The sequence below is a fragment of the Tachysurus fulvidraco genome, chromosome 21 (genome assembly GCF_022655615.1).
Source record: "Tachysurus fulvidraco isolate hzauxx_2018 chromosome 21, HZAU_PFXX_2.0, whole genome shotgun sequence".
NCBI classification, from domain to species: domain Eukaryota; kingdom Metazoa; phylum Chordata; class Actinopteri; order Siluriformes; family Bagridae; genus Tachysurus; species Tachysurus fulvidraco.
Genome location: NC_062538.1, coordinates 4,930,718 through 4,955,526, shown reverse-complemented (window position 1 = coordinate 4,955,526; position 24,809 = coordinate 4,930,718). Strand labels below are relative to the sequence as shown.

Here is a 24,809-nt window from a genome sequence, read left to right as displayed (position 1 = left end):
TTTCTCTTTAAGGATGCAAATAAAACATGGATGTTCAATAAAAGTGCATGAGAGATTGCAAATGTTCCATACAAACTAGCTCCTTAATCTATCAACAGGGATGCACAACAACATCTGGAGGTCTGTAAAGCTGTTTTGTGGCAATATTTCTAAGTTGTGTACAACCAGAAGATGCTGTAATAAGAAAAAAAAAGTAACAAGGAAAAAAGAAATTATGAAGATAAGTAACAAAAAATGTCAAATAAATCTTACATATAAAACACAAGTTTGATGTTCAAGTGGAGGGTAAAATTAGAAAAAGCAGAAGCCTGTATATTTTGTCACATATACATTACAACATGGTGAAATTCTTTCATCGCATATTCCACCTTTTGTAGGTTGGGTTCAGAGCACAGGGTCAGCTATGATACAGCGCCACTGGAGCAGTGAGGGTTAAGGGCCTTGCTCAAGGGCCCAACAGTGGCAGCTTGGCATTGCTGGGGCTTGAATCCTGATCCTATGATCAACAACCCAGAGCCTTAACCGTTTGTGCCACCACTGCCACCAAATTAATATTCTGCCTAAGAAATTGTCTGTGGTTAATGCACCACTTTTTATTGCAAAAATGATCAAATTATAGGTTTCTTTAAATAAAAACTGCATCATATAATACACTAAATGTGTTCCAATTGAAATAATTATGATGGTACAAGTGATCACACTGTGCTAATGTGTTGGTTAAAAGTGTTGTATATTTATTATTCTTGTGGTTGTGTTTTGTGACAGCAGGACACTGCCAGCACATCGACTGTAAAGCTTTGCATTTAAAGCCCAAAAAAAAAAAAGAAAGAAAGAAAAAAAAAGAAAAGAAAAAGAACACAAGCTTCTTTTCTCATTTTTCAACTGTCCAATATCATAATATGAAGAACTGGAGATAAAAACTTGAAAATATTTCCAGAATTCAACACAATATGTGGCTCTATTATTATTATTATTATTATTATTATTATTATTATTATTATTATTTAAACTCTGCTTGGCTAAAGTTCTGACACCCAGTGAAGCTGTAGAGTCCTGTATATGTTTGCGTAGATTCATACAGATGAATATTTAAACTTAACCTCCTCCTGAACGTCTGTGAATGTTTCTAGTCCTACAGTAAATGAGGAAATCCATGTCAATCATGACGAAGACTTAAGATGCGTCAAGATGGACTGACAAGAGGGAACCAAATTCAAACTGGATGATTATGGAGGTTCAAATTCCACTGATTATTCCAACTTTCCAAAAATTCCTATAGTAGCTCACAAATAAGTTCAATCAAACTTACGTAGCCAAAGATAAACGGGCAGAATCGTAAATTTCTACATTTATCTTTCTGGCATTTAGCAGACACCCTTATCCAGAGCTCTATCGATGAATACATTACCACTGGTTCACTAGGTTACAGACTTAGGATACCATCAACCTAAATCACTGTTCAGGGTTTTTTTTTTTTTTTTTAATGTTTCAGGAAAGGGTACTGTAGGTCTTCACTCGTTGTTTAAGGGCCTTTTTACACCCGGTCACTTCATGTATTTTGTCTGATCCGATAGCTCTCTGATTTGTTAAAACTGTTCCATTTACATTAGGCCACAAACGCGTCTCGGCGAATTGGATATCAATCGGATCTTTCTACTCCCGCCCAATATGCAAATATATTTTACTTCATTTCCGGGGTAATTGAAATGGAACACGCTTTTATGCGGTTGCTACAAAAAACAGCATTTACTGTTTGCTGCATTTTCGCTGGCAGCAGCAGTGCATTTTAAGACCCAACGAGACACCTGGGTGAAAGATCGGAGCCAGCACTGGTGGGAAAACATTTGTTTCTGGCTTGATGCACGACTCGCGAGTCACCTGCGAGTGACGTACTTCCGTTTGGGAGGAGTATAGCGCTGACGTACAGTATGTGGCTTGAACAACCACATGCATTTACACCTGTCCAGTTTTATCTGAAATGCGTCCCAGACCACCTCCTGATGTGGTTTGAACGATCGGGTTTATATCAGTCTCGAAAACGTTTCAGAGGGCATTTAGACCTGGACTTTTTACCATCGGATAGCTATCTGGTCACAGAAAACGCATGGAGTGACCAGGTGTAAAAAACCCCCTAAGATGGCCAGTGGCTCAGCTGTTCAGACATCTAGGGTTCATACCACCACCTCGGTACCAGAACAGAAGAGTCAGTCTTGATGTGTGCCTACCGCTTACCCTGAGAGATAGTGGGACCAGTCAAGCAGTGCTGGTAGATCTACGTTATCTACACCAAGTAATTATAGAATTTTGTCTTACAGTCTTCAAGATGCGATTAAATCTTTAATATGTTGAATTACAGTACAGCCACGCAGGTTTTGATGGAAAATTCTATACCATCTTCTACAAAATCTCCCACAACTTTGCATTTTATAGTAAAATCCTAACAATTCCAAAGACGTTTCTAACAATCCAACACTCGATGCCTGGAACATTAACAAATATTGGACATCACTGCACACAAAGTAATAAGGGTTGCTACAAATAATCAGCAAGATTAATCAAATTTAATAATAAAAGAGTTCGCGACTGGATTTCATTACAAGCTGACATTATGATGTACGATGTGACCAACAACTAAATTTCCTTTGGAATAAAACGCATCCAATGGAAAACATATTGGATAAGCATATTTGATTCATAATTGAGATCCTGCATTAATAATGCACGAAAGTGGAATGGAATAGCGCATTATGTAGAGTTGATTGATTTTATTAATAAAAACATTATACTATATATTTTTAATCCACGTCAAGTCATTATGTCACCATCCTGCTTTTGGTTTGTCGTTGAAATTTCGGACCGATTCCCTGATTTCAGGGAGTGCAATCAAAATAAGAACTTTGGCGTTTATTCCACACACCAAAAATCATTTCGCTTGTTTACACATGGGTAGCAAAACTAATTTAGCATTTCAGTTAGCCAGACAGATATCCAAGAACAGTCTTTATTTTGAAGTTGAACCAAACAGGGCTTGAACTACAGAGAACCTCATACAGTGATTGTTGTTCTATTTGGTTACACTGATATCTAGCTGCAAAAATGTGTGGAAGCAATAAATAAACTGCAGAAAATTCCATGTCCTTGTATTATTTTGGGTGAATAATTTTGAAAAATATTCTTATGACCGATTAGCTGCTAGACCGCAGTAATTTTGCATTTCGTTTACTGACCTATTATTAAAAAGTTTTTATATAAGTTCTGTAGTATTATTCCTTGAATGAAAGATTTGATTTTGATTAGTTTTATCGATCAGATGAATCAATAATTAGTTGCAGCGCTACATGTTAATTAGAATTATTCCACAGAGCAGATGTGTGAGGAATGTTTTATCAGACAGTAAACATCTGTAAAGTAGGTTTCCAGATGTAGGATGAATGACAGGTTTATGTTAATGTATTCTTTCTAATGTATTATAATTTTTATAGTAAGAGCTCTCACACAGGGACTGGTATGGACAGATGCTCCACATAATTTAAAACTAATAATTAACAGATTTTTACACTGATAACACAAACATGTATTTTTTTTGTTGTTGTTTGGAGACATTTCATTAGCTTTTAAGGAAGGAGTCTTAGATGTGTGCGCAGGACAGGACAGAGGAGATTTGAGGAGCATTACTAGTTTCTCAGTAGCATGACAAGGGACAAGGATTGAACTTTACTCTCGTTTGAGTGGATCTTCACAGAGTTCATATCGACAGAACGCATATGTGCGTGTAGGTGCATCGCTTACCGAGAGGCACTGCTGGGATGACTGGATCAATAGAGGAAGGCTTAGCTTTCACAGGGATGGGAGTCGTTGGTCCATTCACCATGACATGACCTGAGATTAGAAAAGAAAAAAATAAATAAAATAAATAAAACCACACATTTAGACACCCACAAGACCTCAAAGTTCAAAGCTACGTCCGTTTTATCTAAAGGCCAGCTAGAAAAAGCTTGCTACGATAAGCCATCCTTGGTAGTCTTTAAAATACGATCTGAGAAACCTAAGCATCGATATAAAAGATGAAAGTCAAGAAAACCAGCTTTCTAAAAATGCTTCCATTAAAATAAAAGTGTATCGATCTTATGTAGTAAAAGCTTTTGATCATATGCATTTGCCTTCTCCAGTTCATGCTATTTCATGACCTTGCGCTCCACCCAAACATTGCACCAACGTTGCATAACTTAAACTACGGCTAGAAAAATGTGTCAGTCAAGAAAAATCCATTTTGCTTATGTCACCATACCCAGATAATGTAAGAGTTTCTGGGCTCGGTTCTGAACAGGTCTGAGGTTGAAAAGTTCCTGGTTCTCGTCGATGAACTGCGTGTCCACGGTGCCGTACAGGAACTGGTCGTTATTCAAGACGTTCTGGAGGAACGGTATATTTGTCTGCCCGGAAAGATAAACAGATTAAAATAGTGGTTACAATGAGAAACTGCTGAGTGGGGCACAAGCTGAAAGCTCTAGACATAACACATACTGCAGAGACATAACACACTGCTCAGGTGCTAATGCTTCTATACGGGCAAATGAGGCCTTTTAGGGTGTAAACCTAAAATCAATACCATTATCCAAACACTCAATATGCCTTCCATCACACAGCACTTTCTGCATGTGTATGTGTCTGTGTGTGCATGGAAGAGAGAAAGAGGAAGGTATATAGTGGTCTATAAATTGCACAAACACAGAGAAATAGCACCATTTCCTACAAAAATGAAAGCTTTTTAACTAGCAGCGGCTGGTGACCATAAATTTTAACGGAGGTCAAACAACTTTAAGTTAAAAGGCTATCAGACTAAATCTGTAGTTAAGATCCAGCACACGACCTAGCAGCTCATTCTGAACAAACTCATTTAGTTTGACTCAGCAAACCAGTTTCCCTTTGCCATTAACCAGGAATAGCAAGTTTCAGCTAAACAACCAGCCCAACAGTATCTCCACAAAACACCACAAAGAAGCCCAAATAAAGACAGCATTGGAAAGCAGAGACCCATTTGCTTCTTTTCAGACCTTGCATGAGAAAAAAAGGTCACCATGGTGCATTTCTGTTTACCCTTGCAGATATTATACACTCCACAATCCCACTTTCCCTTTGCTGGTCTTTTTAATACATCTTATAACCGATATAGTATTGTGAATCACAGATACACTGTACTTTGCTTTAGTTTAGTCCAGATTCTTATAACATAAAAAAATATCTTGGTGATAGAAAAGTATTTTAATAAAAGATCCTAATTTGTCTGCTATGTCATAAACTGTGATCTGCTCCTCCTTGTGCACAGGGCAGCAAGAGTCCTGGTGGGCCTCCAGGAGCACTTCCTATTGCAGGTCCCAATTGTGACCACTAGGAGCAGTAATAGCTCTGGTGCTAAATGAGAAGTGAATGGGTGGATGGATGGATGGGTTGGTAGATGGACGGACGGACAGAGATTTTTGCTATTACCTGTAGCGATTACTGCTTTTAATGCTTTTAAGGTTTTATCACTGTTCATGCTAGATCAGATTTCCTCACTTCTCAGACAGCATTAGAATACAGCTCAATGTCAAGAAACAGACTGGGATGCAAAATAAAGTGTAAGAACCTGTTACTGGACCACTGGACATTTCCTACCAAGCACATCCTATCACCCGGAGGTGAGTTATACGGAGAAAATATTCATTGCAAACATTTTAATCCAAACTTCATTTAAAACTAGAATCTCTACTGAGGAGGAATCCTGATTTATAATGCAGCTCGGAACAATAACGGATGCAATTATACTGAATTTATTCATTTAAACAAACCAATATGCCGAGGAATAAAACCAATAATGTATAAGTAAAATGGTTATAGCAAGTGGATAAATCCTAACCCATTAAATCAGTTATAGTTCATGTAGACTAGGAAAAGTTTTTTTTAATGTTTTTTCTTTAAAAAGACGATGCAGTGTATCTATTCTCCTCCTGATAAGTAAATAAGGCTTGTGCAATCATACAGTCAGTCAAACAAAACTGTAGGTGAAGTTCAGGCAGGTAATTGAAGGTCTGATTGACATGCTGAGGTTTTAATGCTGTTTGGTATACAGGAGCATCAGGGAGCTTTCTATAGCTTTACAATCACCAGGCCACATCCTGCCTGCGCTCAATACTGCATAACTATGGAAATGGACACGCAAACAGAAGGTACACAGTAATAACACCACTGGGAAATAACTCTGCCCACTAGCCTCATGCTTTTTACAATCATGCATGAGCTTTAGCCTTTTCTTTATAGGGTTTTTGTTTAATCAGATTTTATTTGAGGTAGATGAGGAAGATGCCCTGCTGGGAACTTAAACTTGATACACCCACTACACGGAGATCAACTTCATGTCTTAATATTGTATCACCATAAGTAAGGTGTTAAAAATAATAATAATATAAAATACTACTACTATTTCATTTCCAAAAACTACTTAAAAAAGGTACAAGTTCCTCGGCCTGTGTTACATCCCTCAAACCTACAGTATGGTTGATCTGGAATAGAGATCTGACAGGATTTTCTTTTAAAATTACACCCATGCAGTTTTTTTTATGTGCAAACCATAACTTCAAATTTAGTTGGATCTAAGCCCAAGTCTTAAAACATAAAACCTGTAGCGTAACTAAAACCGTACTAAGAATGAACAAATAGCTGCTGTAAAAGTACAAAGCAGTACTACACCTGAGTGACCGCTTAGTCAAATCTACAAGAAAATTCAAGCCTCCTGCTTGTGAGGCATTAATTCATTTCTAATACACTCTGGATTCCACTCTTGGTACACACTTGATTTATTTTTTTGGAAAATATAAATAGAACAGTACTCCTAATCGTATCTGTATTTGTATCCATTTAGAAGACATTACGCGTTCATTCTGGATATTGCCCTCGTATTCAATTACATCCGTAAGATAGAAACAGAGAGAGAGAGAGAGAGAGAGAGAGAGAGAGAGAGAGAGAGAGAGAGAGGCAGAGTGAAAGGGGAGAGAGAGGAAGAGGCAGAGTGAAAGGAGAGATAGGAGGCAGAGAGAGCGAGAGAAAGGAGAAAGTGAGAGAGAGAGAAGAGGCAGAGTGAAAGGAGAGAGAGAGATAGAGAGATGAGGCAGAGTGAAAGAAGAGACGAGGCAGAGTGAAAGAGGAGAGAGAGAGAGAGAGAGAGAGAGAGAGAGAGAGAGAGAGAGAGAGAGAGAGAGAGAGAGAGACTCTGCACACTCTGACCCAGATTCCTGTGACTGCAGAACCAATATTATATCCTTCACCACACACCCCCACATCACCCCCTTTAACTCCCACTACACATTAAACAATACAAGTCTTGAGCACAAATAGATAAAGAACACCGAAGCAGAACATAAGACATGAATTTATAAACTCAACAGCGGCATGAAATGGAATTTTTTTTTTTTTTTTTTTTAGGTAGGCATTTTAAAATCCTGCACCTGCACTCCCCTGCACTCCGACCCCAACCTACTCAGTTGGGGTATGTGGGAAAAAAAGGAATTCCACTGTGCTGTAATGTATATGTGGCGATAATAAAGGCTTCTATGCCCCGTTCTTCTAATATATATATATATATATATATATATATATATATATATATATATATATATATATATATATATATATATATATATATATATGTGTCTGTGTCTGTGTCTGTGTGTGTGTGTGTAATTTAAAATTAAAATTATTTTTATATTGTATATATAAAATTTTAATTTTAAATTTAATTAAAATAAAACAAACATCTGTATGACAGTCATACAGATAATATATCCGATATATTATATAATATATTATATAATGAGAAAAAAAGAAAAAGCATTAAGATTATTTCTAAAATATTTTACAATTTCTTCTCTGTATTATGGCTCTGAGCAACAAATACTCGTGGAAAGCTTTAAAAACCTGTAAAGGTAGAAGATTTTACATAAAGTATCAGTTCATCTCATTCAGTAATGATGTAGACAGCAGCAAAACTGGAAACGGAAAAAAAAAGTTTGAAGTAAAGCTCAATTTCTTCCCATCTAGAAAAAAAATACAGCAATTAGGAAGAAAGTGTGTATGTAAACTTCATTAGTTTCTACAGCTTAACTAAAAACAGATGAGTGGCAGCTGTTTTCCTCCAAACACCTGGTGGTTACTACAAAAAACCCATGAAAACACACTGATTGCAAAAGTGTAGTCCGTCTGAACACATCTGCTCTGAACAAACAGCAGTTATCAATTTTTAATCATCACTAGCACTACACGTAAAAAACGGATATTGAAAAGTTTACACAGCCCTGTACAACCTACAGGTAAGGGGGAAAATTAATTATAAGGAAAATTTACAATAAACTGGTTGCCTAAATAATAATTGGGAGTGGGGCCATGTTTCTAAAAAAATTAATCACATTCAAAGTCATGTTCAAATTTATTTATCATACAGCTGTCAGATAAATGATTCTGATTTACCCCAAATAAAGATCTGCAGGATTTTCTCTAGGATTTTCTTCAAGATCTTTCTTCACATTTCTGTGGGATTTTCTGTAGGATATTCTTCACATCTTGATTTGACACTTCGCTGTAGGCTATTTTTTTCTCCATCTTGTCTCATATCTGCAAAAGGTGCCTCTCTCGTCTGATATAAACTTGTCTGCAAAACTTTTGCCCAAAAATAAAGTCTTAAAATTGTCAAACGCATCACTTTTTTGCCCGAAAATCTTTTGTTGCATCCCTAGTAAATACAGGTAATGATGCTTGATATTAACTCGTCTAAACTTTAACGTGTGTTGATTGATTTTATGACACATCAAGAAACTCAATTAAAGGGTGCCAATTTTAAAATGATAGCGACAGAATTTAAAATGGGAGATTACTAATGTGGGATGCAGGAAAATGGGCAAAACTTGAAGATCTAGAAGATCTGCACAACTGTCAATCATTCTCAAGTCATATGTTTATTGACTCATCCTACCTGCTCTTATGATATTTTGAGTAATCTCTCACCAATAAAAAAAAATATATATATATATAATTTGTTTTTGAAAGGAGTTTCCAGTGTGTGCTTTGGGAGTAAAGTTTTTCACAAGAAAAAAATGAGGGCATTTACCAACATTGAGAGATGCGGTTAAGGCTCTGGGTTGTTGATTGGAGGATCAGGGTTCAAGCCCCAGCACTACCAATCTGCAACTGTTGGGCCCTTGAGCAAGGCTCTTAACCCACACTACTCCAGGGGTGGTGTATCATAGCTAACCCTGCGTTCAGCACGCGGTGCCGGACCAGAGGCAGGAAGATTGTAAGAGATCTCTGCCATCCCAACAATGGACTATTTTCTTTGTTGTGTTCAGGGAAACGCTTCCGCTCCCTGAAACCAGGAGACACCCAGGATCTAACACTGGACCTCTCTTTCCACCCCCCCTGTTCTATGCACACACACACCCCTTTTTTTTTTTTTTGTTTTTGCACGAACACTAATTCTGGACTGTCACTGTAACTCTGGACTTGCACAGCACAGTGCCACTTTATACACGCCATACACTATCTACACACCATACTTCATCTGGACATTCTAAGGACACTAACTCTGGCCTTGCACAGCACAGTGCCACTTCATACACTATTTACACACCATACTGCACCTGGACACTTTAAGGACAAGCTTTAATAACCATACACATTTATGTATATTTATGTATATGTATATGTCTTCATATTCTCCATATATTTCATATTTTTATATAGTTTTTTAATATAGTTTTCTTATATAGTTTATACTTATTATTTTCTCATTTTATTTATTTTTTGGCTTTTTTATATTTTTAAATTCTTTATTCTTATATATCGGACAATTACATAAAGCATTTCACCGCATATCGTTCCCTGTATGTATGTGACAATTTGATTTGGTTCTGAACCCAACCTCCAAAGTTGGGATATATACAAAGAAAGAATTTCACTGTATTTCAATGTACATGTGATAAAGTCTATTCTTTTCTTTTCCAAAATGTGTGATTGTTGATGTACTTAAAATTAGCTTATATAGAGAAAAATAATCCACTTTTATTTTACTATGACAGCATGCACTGGACTGTGTTTTTCTTTACTTACAGTATATTCCACAGTGTATTGGTGTTTGTAAGCAATGTACCTGATACAGTGATGTGTGATGTCTACAGTGTTCAGACAACACACATGGAAATATGTATATATTCATTACACACACAAGCACTCACGATTCTCCTTGCCAAGATAAACAGCAGTACACCAGTTAAAAAAAAATTCCCACTATCCTTACGGTTTTCACAATGACTGCCTCAAGTGGGCGGCTGCTCAGGGAAAAACCTTCACAGTCCTTAAAAGCACACAGAGCTTCAAGGCCAATTGTTTGCCTAAATAAATGGGCAAAATTAGGTGCAGATCACAGCCAGAGACCTGATAGGCTATATTATAATACAGTACAGTGTATGCAATGTATTCATCCAGAGACTCCACTATAGAGAAACACTAACAACTATAATACTACAGAGAAGTTTTTTTGGATTGCAGTTTACATGAGCTTGTCTGTGCTGCCGAGTTTTATAGCAAGGAAGTACTTAAGTGAGTCGAGCAGAGCTTGAACGTCTCTGAGGAACACGACGCACTGCTCTCCCATTCAACGGTCATTAATGTCAATATGAATTGTAAAGAGCACTAAAAAGACAAATTAAAAGAGTCGTTTTGTACCTGTGATACGCACCACTTGCTATTACGGAGTGTTATATCATTTAAACGATAGAGAGTTGCTTGCCATTCAGTGTGGATTAAGCAGCATTACGCTTTTACAAATGAATCGTAAGAAATGCATTGACGCTTAAACTGTTAGGCAGCAGGCTTAGATTCAAGTATTTTTTCACTGCCACACAAAGAGCACGCTTTGGATTGCAAAGTGAGTCATTTTTTATTATTGACCCTTAAAATAGTTGTTTTATGCCTTATATATGTTAGCATATATGATGATGGTGCATCCTAACAGTCCGTGTTTGGACAAGCTGGCAGCCGAGCACTAGTTGGGAAACACTCCAGTGCTGTTTTAAATGCATCATTGGTGTTTTTACATTTGGTATTTTTGTTCATTTGTTACGAAGACGTCCTGGCCAGAGTGCTTTTTGTGTTATATAAAAAGTGGCTCACAAAACACTGATGCTGTGACCTAATTAATAATAAATCTTATGTAGATTAGATGTAAATCCTCTTGGCTAATATTTGTGCAAGTCCCTCTTGTGCTGCCAAAACAGCTTTGAGCCATCAGGGCATTAACACCTCAAGCCCCCTGTAGGTGCATTGTTTTAAGATATTAGCAGCAGAGCCATTAACATACAGAATAGTGCATCCCGGAGTCACATCGTCCCCAGGAAAGCGACAGACGTATGCAGTCGTCTACATATTGTAAAATAAAATGTGATTCTTCAAACCAGGCCACCTTCTTCCTTTGCTTCATGATCCAGTTCTGATGCTTCCATCGTGTACATGCTTTAGTCTTAAACGGTGCATTCTAACACATTTTATTTGTTTTTATAAAATACTAACCACTACATACCAGGAACACCTGATATTTTGGAGATGCTCAGACTCATGTTGGTGTAAATCTGTCCCTTATTCTGGTCACTCAGATTCCTACATTTGCCCATTTTTCCCACTTCCAACACCAACTTTGAGAACTCGACTGCTCCTGAATACCCATCGTCATCTGTCACTGTAGCAAGATAATCAATGATATTCACTTCACCCGTGATTCCACCACCCAAAAAATACACTTTTAATATATATAACATTCTCCATCCTTGCATCCATTTCCCACAGGATTAATTGTAAAACTTGTGTTGGTAGTTGATGCAAAATCTCCTAGTGTGATAGTGTGAATGTCTCACAGCATTGTATTGTGATCTATTTTCCCCCCCTCACAGTACTGTAGTGGTGACTGATGAACATCTAGCAACCGACACCGTGACATATCCCGGACTACACAGTATGCAGGATTCTCAATGTGAACTGACAGTTTGATTTATGAACTACAAGCTTTTAACATGGAATTCATTTGCTAATGCATATTAAATGGAAATTATATTTGGACAATGAGATTTTTTCTCCCCCCCAGTAACTCTGGTATAGATTTTCTTTTACTGTCCAGAAGGAGCTTGGAGTCAGAGATATACAGTAGTACACTGAATAATGATCAAACCTCTAAGTACGATTTCCGTTCAACTGTTAAACTAATGCAGGCCATAAATAATGCAAATTATTTAGATTCCTTTTTGTAGCTGTGCAGTGAGATCAGAATACGAGTGCATGAGATCAAATCAGCAATAATCCAGCAATCGACTAATAATCCTAACGCTTTCCTCAACTCAAAGTTCAGTAAGTGAAGCAGTCAACCAAGCGTTGTTTCTTACCTATAAATGAGTGATGTACATAATTATTCAACATACAGCGTGTTTGTAGAGATCATCTATAGAGTACCTAATCATGTGGTGAGTCAGAGATCCAGAAGAGTCAAGGCTATCAAATAAAGGACGCAGCGAGATTGCTGAGCTGTTCTCAACACAGGAAGGACGACAAGGCTGAACACCAGGCCTGCATGACTTCTCTCCGGTGTGAGCTGCACGACGCTCTGCTGCCTACAGTCATACCTCTAAATATAGTGCATGCTGTACATCAAGACTGACTCAGTCCCATCACCTAACACACCAGGCCAAGATAAACAACAAGGGCAACAGAACCCAAAGAGAAAGAAAGAAAGAGAAACGGTGGCATTGGTCACTTGTTCACTAACATTCAGCCTATCCGGGTCTGCTGTTTTGCTTTGCCCTATTTAAGGTACATTGGCCATGCCACTGATTGAAGACGGTACGTTAAACACTTGTCTTAGAAGGATGCATGTAACACTTCCTTAAAATCTGGCCAAATATTAAGGCACATCATTTGGGCAGCTGCCCAACATTGAAAAACTGTCCCATGTCTGGGAATTCAGAGACGCTGCAAAAAACACACATGGTCACATGGTCCAAAAGAACATGCTACTGTCCAATTGAAAAGTAAAACAAGTTTGGAATCTTCTAAGACCAAAACAAATGAAAGGCTCAGAAAAGATTTACAAAAAAATGTTTTCATCATGTGTTCTCACACACAAGCCTCATGTGGCTTGTAGTTTGTCTCTTGTTAGCGTACAGCAACAGCTACTGCTTTACCTAGGACTGCGCACTGTCCAGAGTTTTTCCACACCAAAGAAAAAACGTTCACAGCTCGATTTCAAAGCAGATTGCCAAAGCAAGCTAACTATACTAGGTAAAAAAACAAACGCTCTAAACTCTAGAGGTATGGAAAAAAAAACCTTTTTTTGCCATAATGCTTCTATACACATTTTGTATGCTACAAAGTTCTAGCAGGAAACTGAAGTAACTTCGGACCATGTTTGAGCAAATCGCTTGGATCTTTTGGTTTACAGTTTCATTGCTAATTGGCATAAAACTGAAAAACTCTCCATTCAAACGCTGCTTGTTGAGCCGCTCGTCACGTAGTCACTTGTCACTGTCACTATAATCACAGCTCTTTGTTGCTCACCATACACAGAAAATGATGCTCTTTTTGCGAGTGTTTGATGCAAAATATACAAGAGAAAGTAAAACAGAAAGAAGTTTCCTCATTAAGATGATAGTGTCATATACTGTAGTCTGGACCAGTTTTTAAAAAGTTAAGCTCGTTTCGACCTTCAACATTATTTCCACCCATGAAATAACCAGAACTACCTTACTCCATCACTGAAGCACTTCTGACCTTATAAATGCTTTAGAATCCATTTGGAGAAGGAAGAACAATTCACGCTTTCTTGACAGATCATCGTTCAGCTTGTATCCACGCTCTAAAAGAGACATCCTGATGTACAGAGCCACAGATAAGCTGTTGGGATAGTCCTCAATCAAATACACCCCCATATCCTTCACTCTGTGATAGCTGTTCCTTCCCACCGCAGCCCTTGCCTCCGCTTGCCTCCGTTTAACTTTTCCTTTCATTCTCCCCTCTGATTCTCTCTTCACATCACAAGCAAAGTCTGCTCCAGGCTCTTCCAGTGCCCCCTCCCTTTCTCGCTTTTCCCTCCCTCCCTCCCTCTAACTCTCCCCTTTCTCTCCTCCCTCACGCTCCGTCCTCGCTGTAGCAGGCACGTTGCAGTCTCACTCCCGCACACAGACTCCGACACCACCACGCTCCCTGCGCCAAAAGCCACACATCGGAGCTGCTCGTAAACGAGACGTTGTGGCAAGACCAAGCGATGACTAAGAGCGCAAATGTGCAGCGGCAATCGACAGCGCTGCCCAATCTCTATAAAAGCATCAGCTAGCAATCTACGGTCGTCGAGCTTGCCTGGATGTTTGCAGGATCGAGACGTAACAGAAGCAAGGATGGCAGGGAGCACTGAAAGACGTTCCATCAAGGAAAGTATAAAGTGGAGAGCTGACTGAAGGGTAACGTTCCAGGTCTCGGAAGAGAACTAGATCTCTCTTGGGAGGATCAAGAGCAGTGAAATGGTGAGTTTGGTTTTCCTCTTATGGAGTCTTTTGGAATAGCAACAAGGCAATATAAGGGAAAAAATAACTATAGACGGATCATTTTTTTTTTGATAATCAAATTACCACGATAAGCAAACAATCATGCAGTGCAACGCAAGTTTCATAGATGAACAATAAGGCTGAAATGCATGTTCTCACAAAAAAGATTGTATCACAGCCCACAGGGATGATTGTGAAAGCTTGCCTAATTGGATTACTTGCTTTAATGCATCGGTTTTCATTAATTAATTTTCGACCTCTAAAGCTAATCATCCAGAATAGACAGAACTCCTCTTCTGAATGTCTAAAATTCCTAGTTAATATGAATAATTAATGAAGTCTTTAAGCATGCATGCTGAAATGTGTTTAAGCTTAGATTGACATTGTAAGTCAATGCAGCAATGAAATGATAGAAAAACAGCACTAATATCTAATGTGTTGGGTTTTTGTTTGCTTTTTCTTTTTTCTGTTCAGCTCTCATCCAGCAACCAACCCGATCGGACAAACTGCAGCCCTTTTGTAGCTGGGGAGAGGTCTCAATGATGCTACAAAAAAAAAAATGTGCAGATTTCTGCAGGGAAATGGAATTTCTGAAACAGATGGAGAACATTTTATTGTAAATATATAAACAAATGTTAAAAAAAAAAATTGAGCAAGGAATGATGAATGCCAACAATGAGCTCTGCATATACACACATCCTGTATGGAAAATCAATTGGTACAGCCATGGACTGCATGGGGAAATGTATATAATGTTGGGGAATGTGTTAATTGGTTAGGTCATCTCCTGGAATGAAGAAATTCATGGACATAATGAAATTCAAATAGTAAAAAAAAAAAAAATAAAAATCACATCAATGCTTTCTCGATGGCCTACACCATTCTGTCCTACGGATTTTGGATGTTTGTGAAACATCATGTGGAAAAGAATGGGCAGGATACGGGATCATTTTAAATCTTGATGCAACACAGACTATTCAGGTATGAAAAATCTCTCTCTCTCTTACACAAACACAAGCACACAAGTGTACACAGAATCCTACACACTCTCAGATTAAATTCCATGACACTATCCTGATGCTTGCAGGATGCCTTCTTCAAATCTAAAAACCTAATGCTGCAATAGATTATTCTACAGTACGCTTAGTGACAAATCTCTTAACCTCTTTCATTTAAGACCAGGCTTAATTTGAAAAGATAAACCCTTTTCTTCTAAAAATAAATAAATAAATAAAATGTATAGAAATATTAAGATGCTGCACACACAGACTGAGCTAACTGCATTAACTTATGTATTTACACATGGCTGTATCGATGCCACCCTCGCAATCCCATTCTCTCCATCCCCTCCCCAAAAATCCCTCTCCGAGTCACTGTGCATGACAGTGGAGCCATTATGTAAGACTCCCATAAAATCAAATATTCAGAAATCAAATACTCAGTCAAAAAAAAAAAAAAAAAAGACAGGAAGAGAGGAGCATACAACACCCTGATATAAGAATCCCATCAACTGCAGCACATTAAATCCACTCAAGCATCCAAGCTGTTGGTGTATTAGAAACCGCAGAGCTTTGATCACACTCATAAAAAGCAATCCAGCTTCATTACACACCGACAGGGTTATAACACACACCGTGACACAGCACATAAAGCCCTGCATGCACACATGCAGGCAGTCATGGATCAGAGCAGTGGAGCAATCAGACCACAGGAAGAAAGCAGCAGGCAATAGAGTCGAGAACAAACAAAAGGATACAGAGCCAAAGTAAACCCACTTTGCCTGTGTACACAGACACATCAATAATCATCTAATCTCACAGCCGTGCTATATAGGAGCGATCATTCATCACCGATTTGAGGTGAATCACACAAGTCCACGTCCCTTGCAATCACACCACTTCTCGTTCACACGATTTAGCACTGGGCTCCATAAACACTGCAATTGTCTAATATAGAATATTTATGCTTTATTATTGAATATTATTTAAAATGATATCTTTTAACCTTAGTTGTTTTTTTTTTTTGCAAAAAAAGCCTAAAGTCATCAAACCAATGACTGTACATTATACATTAAAAAAGGTATTTATCAATCATTTCTTGTTTAGCATCCAAGCTAGTATGAATAATGATGGTGAAATGTTTTATATTTTACTTCTGAATAATTTATTTGCACACTATGCAACAGTCATGCATATAACCAGCAAACATGGAGCCTGAAATAATGCCTATTTAATGCCATTTTTATGCAACTAAAAGTGTGTAGATTAATTATCAGTTATAAGGTGTCATGTTTAAACTCAAGCATTCTTAAAAGCTTTTTACTAGATTCTTTGACTGTAGTTTCATTGAAGCATCATTTCTATATACTACCCCCCCCCAACTTGTGCATGTTTGAATAGAAATTAGATCAAGTTTTTTAATGAATTCAGGCAGCCTGAACTCTTTCACCATGGTAGATATTCGTTGCTAAGCTCTGCTCTCCATTCATACATGCTGTAGTCATATAGTTAAAGTAATCAACCAATCCCTGGATGAGCATATTGGCACATCAAGATACAATGGTAATTAATGGATCATTGCATTTGAGATGACAATCTCTAACTGAAAGAACAAGCTACGCATTGGTAATTAACAGACTGCAGCATTTGTGCTTTCAAGGAAGATCAAGCCTGTAAAATATCAGTAAAAATAACTGAGATGTACAAGCCAAGGCTGAAAAGTACTAGCATGGTCTTATATGCTGTTAATATTTTATTAATTTAACCTAAATTCAAGTAAAGAAATCCCAGAGCTGCAGGTAATTTGTAGAGATGAAAGAGCTAACATTGTGTCTTATCTTCCTTGCACAGGTCTGTGGATAAATAAATCTATCATGCCAAGACCAGGACTGCTGTGCATAACCAGAATAAAGGATCCATCACTGGAACAGAAAAAATGCACTGGCCCCAAAAGAGCAGCTCTCGGTCTTCTAAGCCCTTTGTCTTTCCTCTGGTTAGGCCTAGTGAATTACATCCTGTTGGGCTGCTGTCCAGGTGTGTTTGCTGGAGAGACTTGGGGCATGGTCTCCATCTGCCCTTTCCACTGTGTGTGTCGGAACCTATCAGAGTCTTTAAGCACACTCTGCGTTAATAAAGGACTGCTCTTTGTCCCACCCAATATTGACCGGCGCACTGTGGAGCTCCATCTTGCGGACAACTACATCTTGGAGGTTGGTGGGCCTGACTTTGCCAACATGACGGGATTAGTGGATCTGACCCTGTCTCGAAACACCATTCATGCCCTGCGCCCACTCGCTTTTGGAGATTTGGAAAGCCTACGGTCACTTCACCTGGACACCAACCGCTTGACTGTGGTGGGACCTCAGGATTTAACAGGCCTTCTTAACCTTCAGCATCTGTTCATAAACAACAACCAGCTTACAGATGTCTCAGCTGATGCATTTGATGACTTCCTTCTAACCCTGGAAGACTTGGACCTGTCCTACAACAACCTTCGCAGGGTTCCCTGGGAAGCCATTCAGAACATGGCCAGCCTAAGTACGCTCAACTTGGATCACAACCTCATAGACCAGATTGCTGAGGGCTCGTTCAGTGAACTCTACAAACTCTCCCGTCTGGATATGACCTCAAACAGGCTCCAGACACTTCCTCCTGATCCCTTGTTCTCTCGCTCACAAATTGGGGTAATCAGCCCAACACCCTACAATGCCATCATCAGTCTGAATTTTGGTGGAAACCCTCTGCACTGTAACTGTGAGCTGTTGTGGCTGAGGAGGCTGATCCGTGAGGATGACATGGAGACCTGTGCCACACCTACACACCTTGCTGGACGTTACTTCTGGTCAATCCCAGAGGAAGAGTTTATATGTGAGCCTCCACTAATTACCCGCAACACTAACAAGCTGTGGGTCCTAGAGGGGCAAAGGGCCATGCTTAAGTGCCGTGCTATTGGTGACCCTGAGCCAGTAATCCACTGGGTATCCCCAGATGACCGAATCGTGGCCAACTCTAGCCGCATACACTCGTATTACAACGGAACACTGGATTTTCTGGTAACCCGCTCTAGAGATGATGGAGCTTATACCTGCATTGCCATCAACGCAGCTGGGGAGTCCACTGCCCAGGTGGAGTTGAAAATCATTCCACTTCCTCACAGAGGAAATGGAACAGTCCCACTTATTAATCCCAGAGACCCTGGTGCCTCTGATATGAGTCACGGTAGAGGAGGGGCAGTAGGAGGGATGGTAACAGCAAAGAATGCAACTGGAGGTGAAGGCGAGAATGAAGCAAGCAGTAGTAGCACTGGACCTGAGCGATTAGTGGAAGTTCAGGAAGTGACGTCTAACTCCGCTGAGGTACACTGGTTTATGGGCAGAACTTCAATGCCTTACTTGGTGTGGATGTACCAGATTCAGTACAATAGCACAGCTGATGATGCCCTTGTGTACAGGTAAGAGCGTATTCTTAGTTAAACTCATTGTTGAAACCAATTTCAATTGATTTTCTTGGTTAATGCTGCAAGCTGCATACAGATAAAAGAAGAAAAGAGCTCAAGTGGTGAAAACAATTGAGCCATGTGGTTTCAGAAAGAATATTCCCACTAGAGAATATTTATAGTTTCAAGGAGAGAGAAACGGAGTGAGAAAAGGCAGGTAGGTAAGGATGAACTCTTTAAAAGAGCACAAATTACAGAGTTTAGAATTGTGCCACAACCCATCAAGGTGACTGAAATGGATCTAAATAGGGGGAGAAAGGAAAGAGAGGGCAGTGAGATGAGATAGGGCACAACAGGGAAACAAGGCTGTGGTAACCTTTTATGTTAGAGATGTTCACAGAGGCAGCAAGATTGCCTTAGTAATTCTACACAACAAGTTACTTCCGAGGTCAGAAACCAACAGTGACAGCATGCTTTCTGCAGCTCTACCAGAGGCATGAAATGCTCAATCCCCGTCTCAATTTTCCTTATTTATTCTTATGCTCAGCCAGCTCTAACCTCCTCACAGTTTCAAGCTCATCACACACTCAAATTCTGTTAGGGTCGTCAAAAGAAGCCAAACTGCATTTAAAACCACATATAGACTACACCAGCATGCACATTACCAAAACTTGTGCTTGCAATGTGATGAAGATATGAAAATACTCAAACGGCATGGATAACAAGACGATATTTGAAATAAATTTGCCATTACAAAGCACTATGACATAATGGTTGAAAATGGAACTAATACTCAAGCAATTTTCACTTGGTGTCCTAGAATGGGAATCAATAATGCACATGGAGAGGGAGGGTTGCCAAATCTGTGTGGCCAAAAAATAAATATATTGAGTGGGGGGTTTAATGAAGAAAAAGTAGAAATGAGGTGAGAAATCTCAGAGGTTTCTTATTTTCCATCAGTTGCTCAGTGATGAAAGGATGTGGGCGGGCAGAACAATAGCACACATATAATAGGTTACTAATACTTATCAACATGCAAATATTTTCAGTCTAAGCCCCCAAAGCCAGTCTGAGCCAGCAAAAAGCATTAATATCGACACTATGTTTAATTAACAAAATGTGCCCAGTAGAGGCCAATTAAATTTGAAAGTATTTGGTGTCACCAGCTATATATTACTGAAGGCATCCAATCGGGTTGGTTTCAGAAAATCAAAAACAGATATTGCAATGATCTTACAGATTTTGATATACTCCTATAAATATAATTGTCACCGCAAAAAACAGTACAAATATTCTTCTGGATTATTCCTTTTATCCTAGGATGAAAATTTTCTGTTCTTATGGGAGTGTCTTCTTCCAGGATGGCAATATCCCCATCCACACAGCACAAGGGAAAAATAAAGGTTTGATGAGTATGAATGATGTAATCACGTGCAATAGGATTCAGTCACCAGATCTCGATGCAGTCGAACACTTATTATGAATATTATGCCAAAGTCTGACCAGAAGCATTGCTTTAAGCTTTGCATAATGACCTCCGTTCATCCAAAGCAGACATCTTTCAGATGCATTTCCTTAAGCGCCACTGGCAAGGAAACAAGCATCAGGGTATGTTTGACTTGAGGTACATTTTAATCGATTATCAGTTATGAGTAGGTGAATACACTTCTGGCTATTTTTTTGGGTTTAAAAGATGTGTTTAATAATTAATGGAATAAGCCAAGTTTAAGAGCTACTGTACCAAATCCCACACTGCCAAGCTGATCGAACGCTCCCATTTATTAATTGCACTCACGTGTAGCTCATTACTTCCTTAGTTTCTTGTATACAAACCCCCACCCACCACCTCCACCCCAGTTTGTAACTCAAATCGATTTACAAACACAAAAAAAAGAAAAGAAAAAAAAAATCTGCTTGCACTTTGCACTCACATACGCACAAGGAGGGGAAAAAACCCGACAGGATCGAGTTTGATGTGCCTCTAATGCAGCCAGTATAGACTGCGACACTTGTTGAAATGAAATTGATCGAGGTCTTGACACGATGCTTGACGTGACTCTTCCAGCATGAATTGGCCAACTGAGGAAAAATCTTTTGGAAGAATGCCGTTCATCCCCGTGTACTGTTCTATGCATTCCCATAAGAATAGAACTGTAAAACACATAATAGATGCAATGAAGCATGACTCTGCATATAAACACTGAATTTTATTCAATGATCATACAATCCTTCTTACTGGGGATCAAAGGAAGTGCAGCAAATGCAATTAATTTAACAAAAGCAGTTTGGAATAGCTATGGAAGGAGGGACAAAACGTGGAGAGAGCAGATGAAGCAGACGGAAGCCAGTATAGAGGAGATTAAAAATTGCTCAAGGCTTTTATGCAATAGCTGAAAATTACCTCCCAATGGCAAATGCCTGATTCTTGTTTAGCCACACAGACCATATCCATAATGGCATTGTAAAGCTACTGATGGAGTGGTGCATTAAAAGGGCTTTACATTAAGATTTTAGCAGGATCCAGAGAAGACTATCATTTCGAAATAGTAATTAATGAGAGAATACAGGTTCGGCTTCATTGCTAAAATGTATTACTGCTTGCATTACTACCAGTCTTTGCAGGCAGCTGTGATTTCCTTTCAATTTCAACAATTGCAACAAATTGACTACAAAAAAAAAGCAGCTCTAGTTTCCACTAGCTTTCTCAGACAAGCTTTACTCATCAACACACTGTGTTGCTCCTTATTCTATAATAATTAATTCATATTCGGTTTTTGTTTGGCAAAGTAATTCCTATTGCTCTGACAAATATAAATATATATATTAAGCATTCATTATATCTTCTCTTTATTCTTTCTTTGCAGAATTCTGCCACCTACAAGTAATAGTTTCATGCTGAAAAACCTTGTCTCAGGTGCAGACTACAGCTTGTGTGTTTTGGCCATTTTTGACGAAAGCATCTCCACCATGGCCACCACCAAAGTGTTAGGTTGCACCCAGTTCAGCACTAAAGAGGATTATCCAGAATGCCGGTCTCTGCAGGCTCACTTCCTCGGAGGCACACTGACAGTGATGGTAGGAGGGGTGGTGGTGGTGACATTGCTGGTCTTCACCGTGGCTATGATGATGCGACACCGAGTGTGTGGAGGTTGTCAAGAACACGTCGGGCTGTCAGGCGAGTTCCTGCCAGCTAAAGGGGTGGATGTTTACGCCCAGACAAACGGAAATAACAGCATGATGGTGGCCTTGCCAAACAGGTTGCTGGTGCAGCAAACAAGAGCGATCCAGGCCAAAGCCAAGCATAAGGAGCACATGCTGGTCAAACTGAGCAATGAGCCTCATTGCAGTCAGAATTCAGACATGGACCTGGTGCGGCAGAATCCCAATGCCTCTCTCACACCAGAGAATGATAAAGTGACATTTTACTACTCCCCAGCCAAGCGCGCACACACCTTGCCGCACACGTCACACAAAGCTATGACGCATGACTGCAGGGTGAAGCTTCGAAGGCCTCTAGACAGAGAAAAAGACAAAGCCATAGTGCAAGGTGTAAAGCAATCATTGGTCTCACTTGCCCTCGCTCAGACAGGGCAGGTGGGACAGGAAAGCAGATCAAATTGGCCTGGAGAGAGGTATGTTTTAGGGGCCAAGCGCAGCTGCTCTTTCGATGCAGGTGACATCACCACCACCACATGTTACAGCTATGGCAAGTGGCTGAGCGTTAACTGGACCCGCCGCAGTCAGTCGCTGCACAGCATGCTGGTCCACTGCGCGTCCACCACCAGCACATCCAGCACAGCTAGCGAGCAGTACAACCACGTACTGGTGCATGGATATCTGCACGCCTATGCCTCCAACAACTCAAACTCCAATTCAAATTCAAACTGTAGCATGGATGCCAATCCTGGAGACCTGGAGGAAAGTATGGTGTAGTGACTGAAAAGCAAAACTGGTGATAAAGATTAAGCTGGTGGAAAACCATGTTCAGCATGTGCCAAGCTAATAAATGTGCCACTCAAAACACAGAAAAAGTAGATGTTTTCATACAATTCAAGCAAGGAAAGCAAAAGCAAAAAAAACAAAACAAAAAAACAAATATATATAAATAACTAACTAAATAAAATGCTATCAGGAAACAATGGTGTAATAAGGAGTTCTATATATTACACAAAGCCTATTCTTTGTTGAGTGTCATTATTTTTAATCTCAGAGCCAAGTCAAATTAAATAAAGACCAAAAAAAAAAAAGAATTTGGAAAAATGAGATTCAAGATGTTTATTCAGGCACCACGTACAGTATATAGGATTACAACCTCCAGCTTCTGTTTTGAAAGTGATTAATTAACCAATTATACAGTATTCAATAAATCAGCCTCTACCAGTACAACCGCTTCTGAGTGCAAATGAAGAAAAACTAAATCATAAATCATAAATAACAAATCCGAAAACTCAAAGCACAACATCCACTGAAGCATTCTGCAGTTACGAGGAGGGTTGCGAATGAAAAGGTTTTAATTTCTTTTATGATCATGTCAATACTGAGTTGTTTTTTTTATTGGAAATGCAGTATTATAACTGCCAACACTTAAAAAGGATGAATTTGTTTATTTATTTACGATCGCACGGTAATTCCACAGGACTGACTTGTGAGTTTTTCCATCATTTACACTTTTTCTTTATCAGAACAAAAAAAAAAGCATTGGATCAAACTGACATTCTGAATTGTGGGATGAAGCTGATATTTTTGAAAAGCTGAATCCTTAATTATAAAGACATTTGCAAAAAAAGGTTGAGCTTTTTAGCCTTAATGAAGTGGAAAATTTCTCACATGACACATGGAATCTCACGAATACCTGACAGCTAGTTATGGTTATAAACCAGTAAAGTTTCCGCTGCTAATGTGCTAACAAATACACTGCTGGCAAATATATTTAGTAGAATTCACGCCGACACGTATTTAATAATCTACAAAGTAATAAAAGTCTTAAGATCCCAAAGAGGACAAAATCTGCAAGGTTTTAAGTAAATTAAATGGGGAAAGCAAGCTTTTAGTGTTGGACATGAAAATTCTGTAAACGTGTGCCTTCATTTACTCTGATTGTCAGTTGTGATGCTAGAGAAACAAGAGAATTAAAAATAGAGTCTTGATATAATTGTTAAAAAAAAAAAAAAAAAAAAAAAAAGCAACAGAGTCATGCAAAGTTTTCTGCTTTGAGGTGCAGTGTAACCTTTACACCAGCCTGAATTTGGGTTACTGTCTTGTGCATCTTGGGTTCTCTCATTTTCTAGAGTAAAGTAAAGAAGCTTTTGTCATTTCAACCATATATAGCTGTTGCAGTACATAGCGAAATGAGACAACGTTTCTCCAGGATCATGGTGCTACATAAAACAAAGACAGGGCTAAGGGCTTAGCCACATAAAGTGCAACTGTGCAACCTGGTGTGTGTGCGTGCCCATGTCAAGTCAAGAAGCTTGTCATTTCAACCATATATAGTTGTTGCAGTACACAGTGAAATGAGACCGTGTTTCTCCAGGATCAGGGTGCTACATAAAACAAAGACAGGGCTAAGGACATGCAAGTAGTCCTTAATAACAAAGTGCATCTGTGCAACCTGGTGCAGACAGTGCAGAACAAAAGACAGTGTAGACAAAACGTTACAAGACAATACAAAAAGTACAAAAAATACAATACATAAAAGACAATATACATTAACAGAAACAGCACCGACCGACCGGTGTAAATACTGCATGTGAATACTGAATGTTCAAA

The 24,809-nt window shown here is 39.0% G+C and overlaps 2 protein-coding genes across 2 annotated transcripts in view; one reads left to right on the top strand and one right to left on the bottom strand.

Annotated features, from left to right (window-relative positions):
• The window catches only part of pcxa (pyruvate carboxylase a), a 128,786-nt gene that overhangs the window by 21,873 nt on the left and 82,104 nt on the right, over positions 1–24,809 (bottom strand). Inside the window, exons 12-13 of the mRNA XM_047805687.1 lie at positions 4,289–4,433; positions 3,790–3,879 (exon numbers count right to left, since the gene is read on the bottom strand). Coding sequence (XP_047661643.1) covers positions 3,790–3,879; positions 4,289–4,433 — 235 coding nt within the window. The remainder of the gene's footprint in view (positions 1–3,789; positions 3,880–4,288; positions 4,434–24,809) is intronic.
• Positions 14,191–23,423, top strand: lrfn4a (leucine rich repeat and fibronectin type III domain containing 4a). Its single transcript, XM_027176727.2, has 4 exons — positions 14,191–14,585; positions 15,081–15,587; positions 17,456–19,055; positions 21,905–23,423. The coding sequence occupies exons 3-4, from the start codon at positions 17,479–17,481 to the stop codon at positions 22,971–22,973; spliced, it is 2,646 nt and encodes an 881-aa protein (XP_027032528.1). The 5' UTR covers positions 14,191–14,585; positions 15,081–15,587; positions 17,456–17,478; the 3' UTR covers positions 22,974–23,423.

Bases quoted from the DNA above. Each gene is read 5' to 3' on its own strand.
- lrfn4a (XM_027176727.2), top strand. From the start codon at position 17,479: ATGCCAAGACCAGGACTGCTGTGCATAACCAGAATAAAGGATCCATCA. The intron at 19,056-21,904 runs GTAAGAGCGTAT...CTTTCTTTGCAG, and splicing joins GATGATGCCCTTGTGTACAG to AATTCTGCCACCTACAAGTA.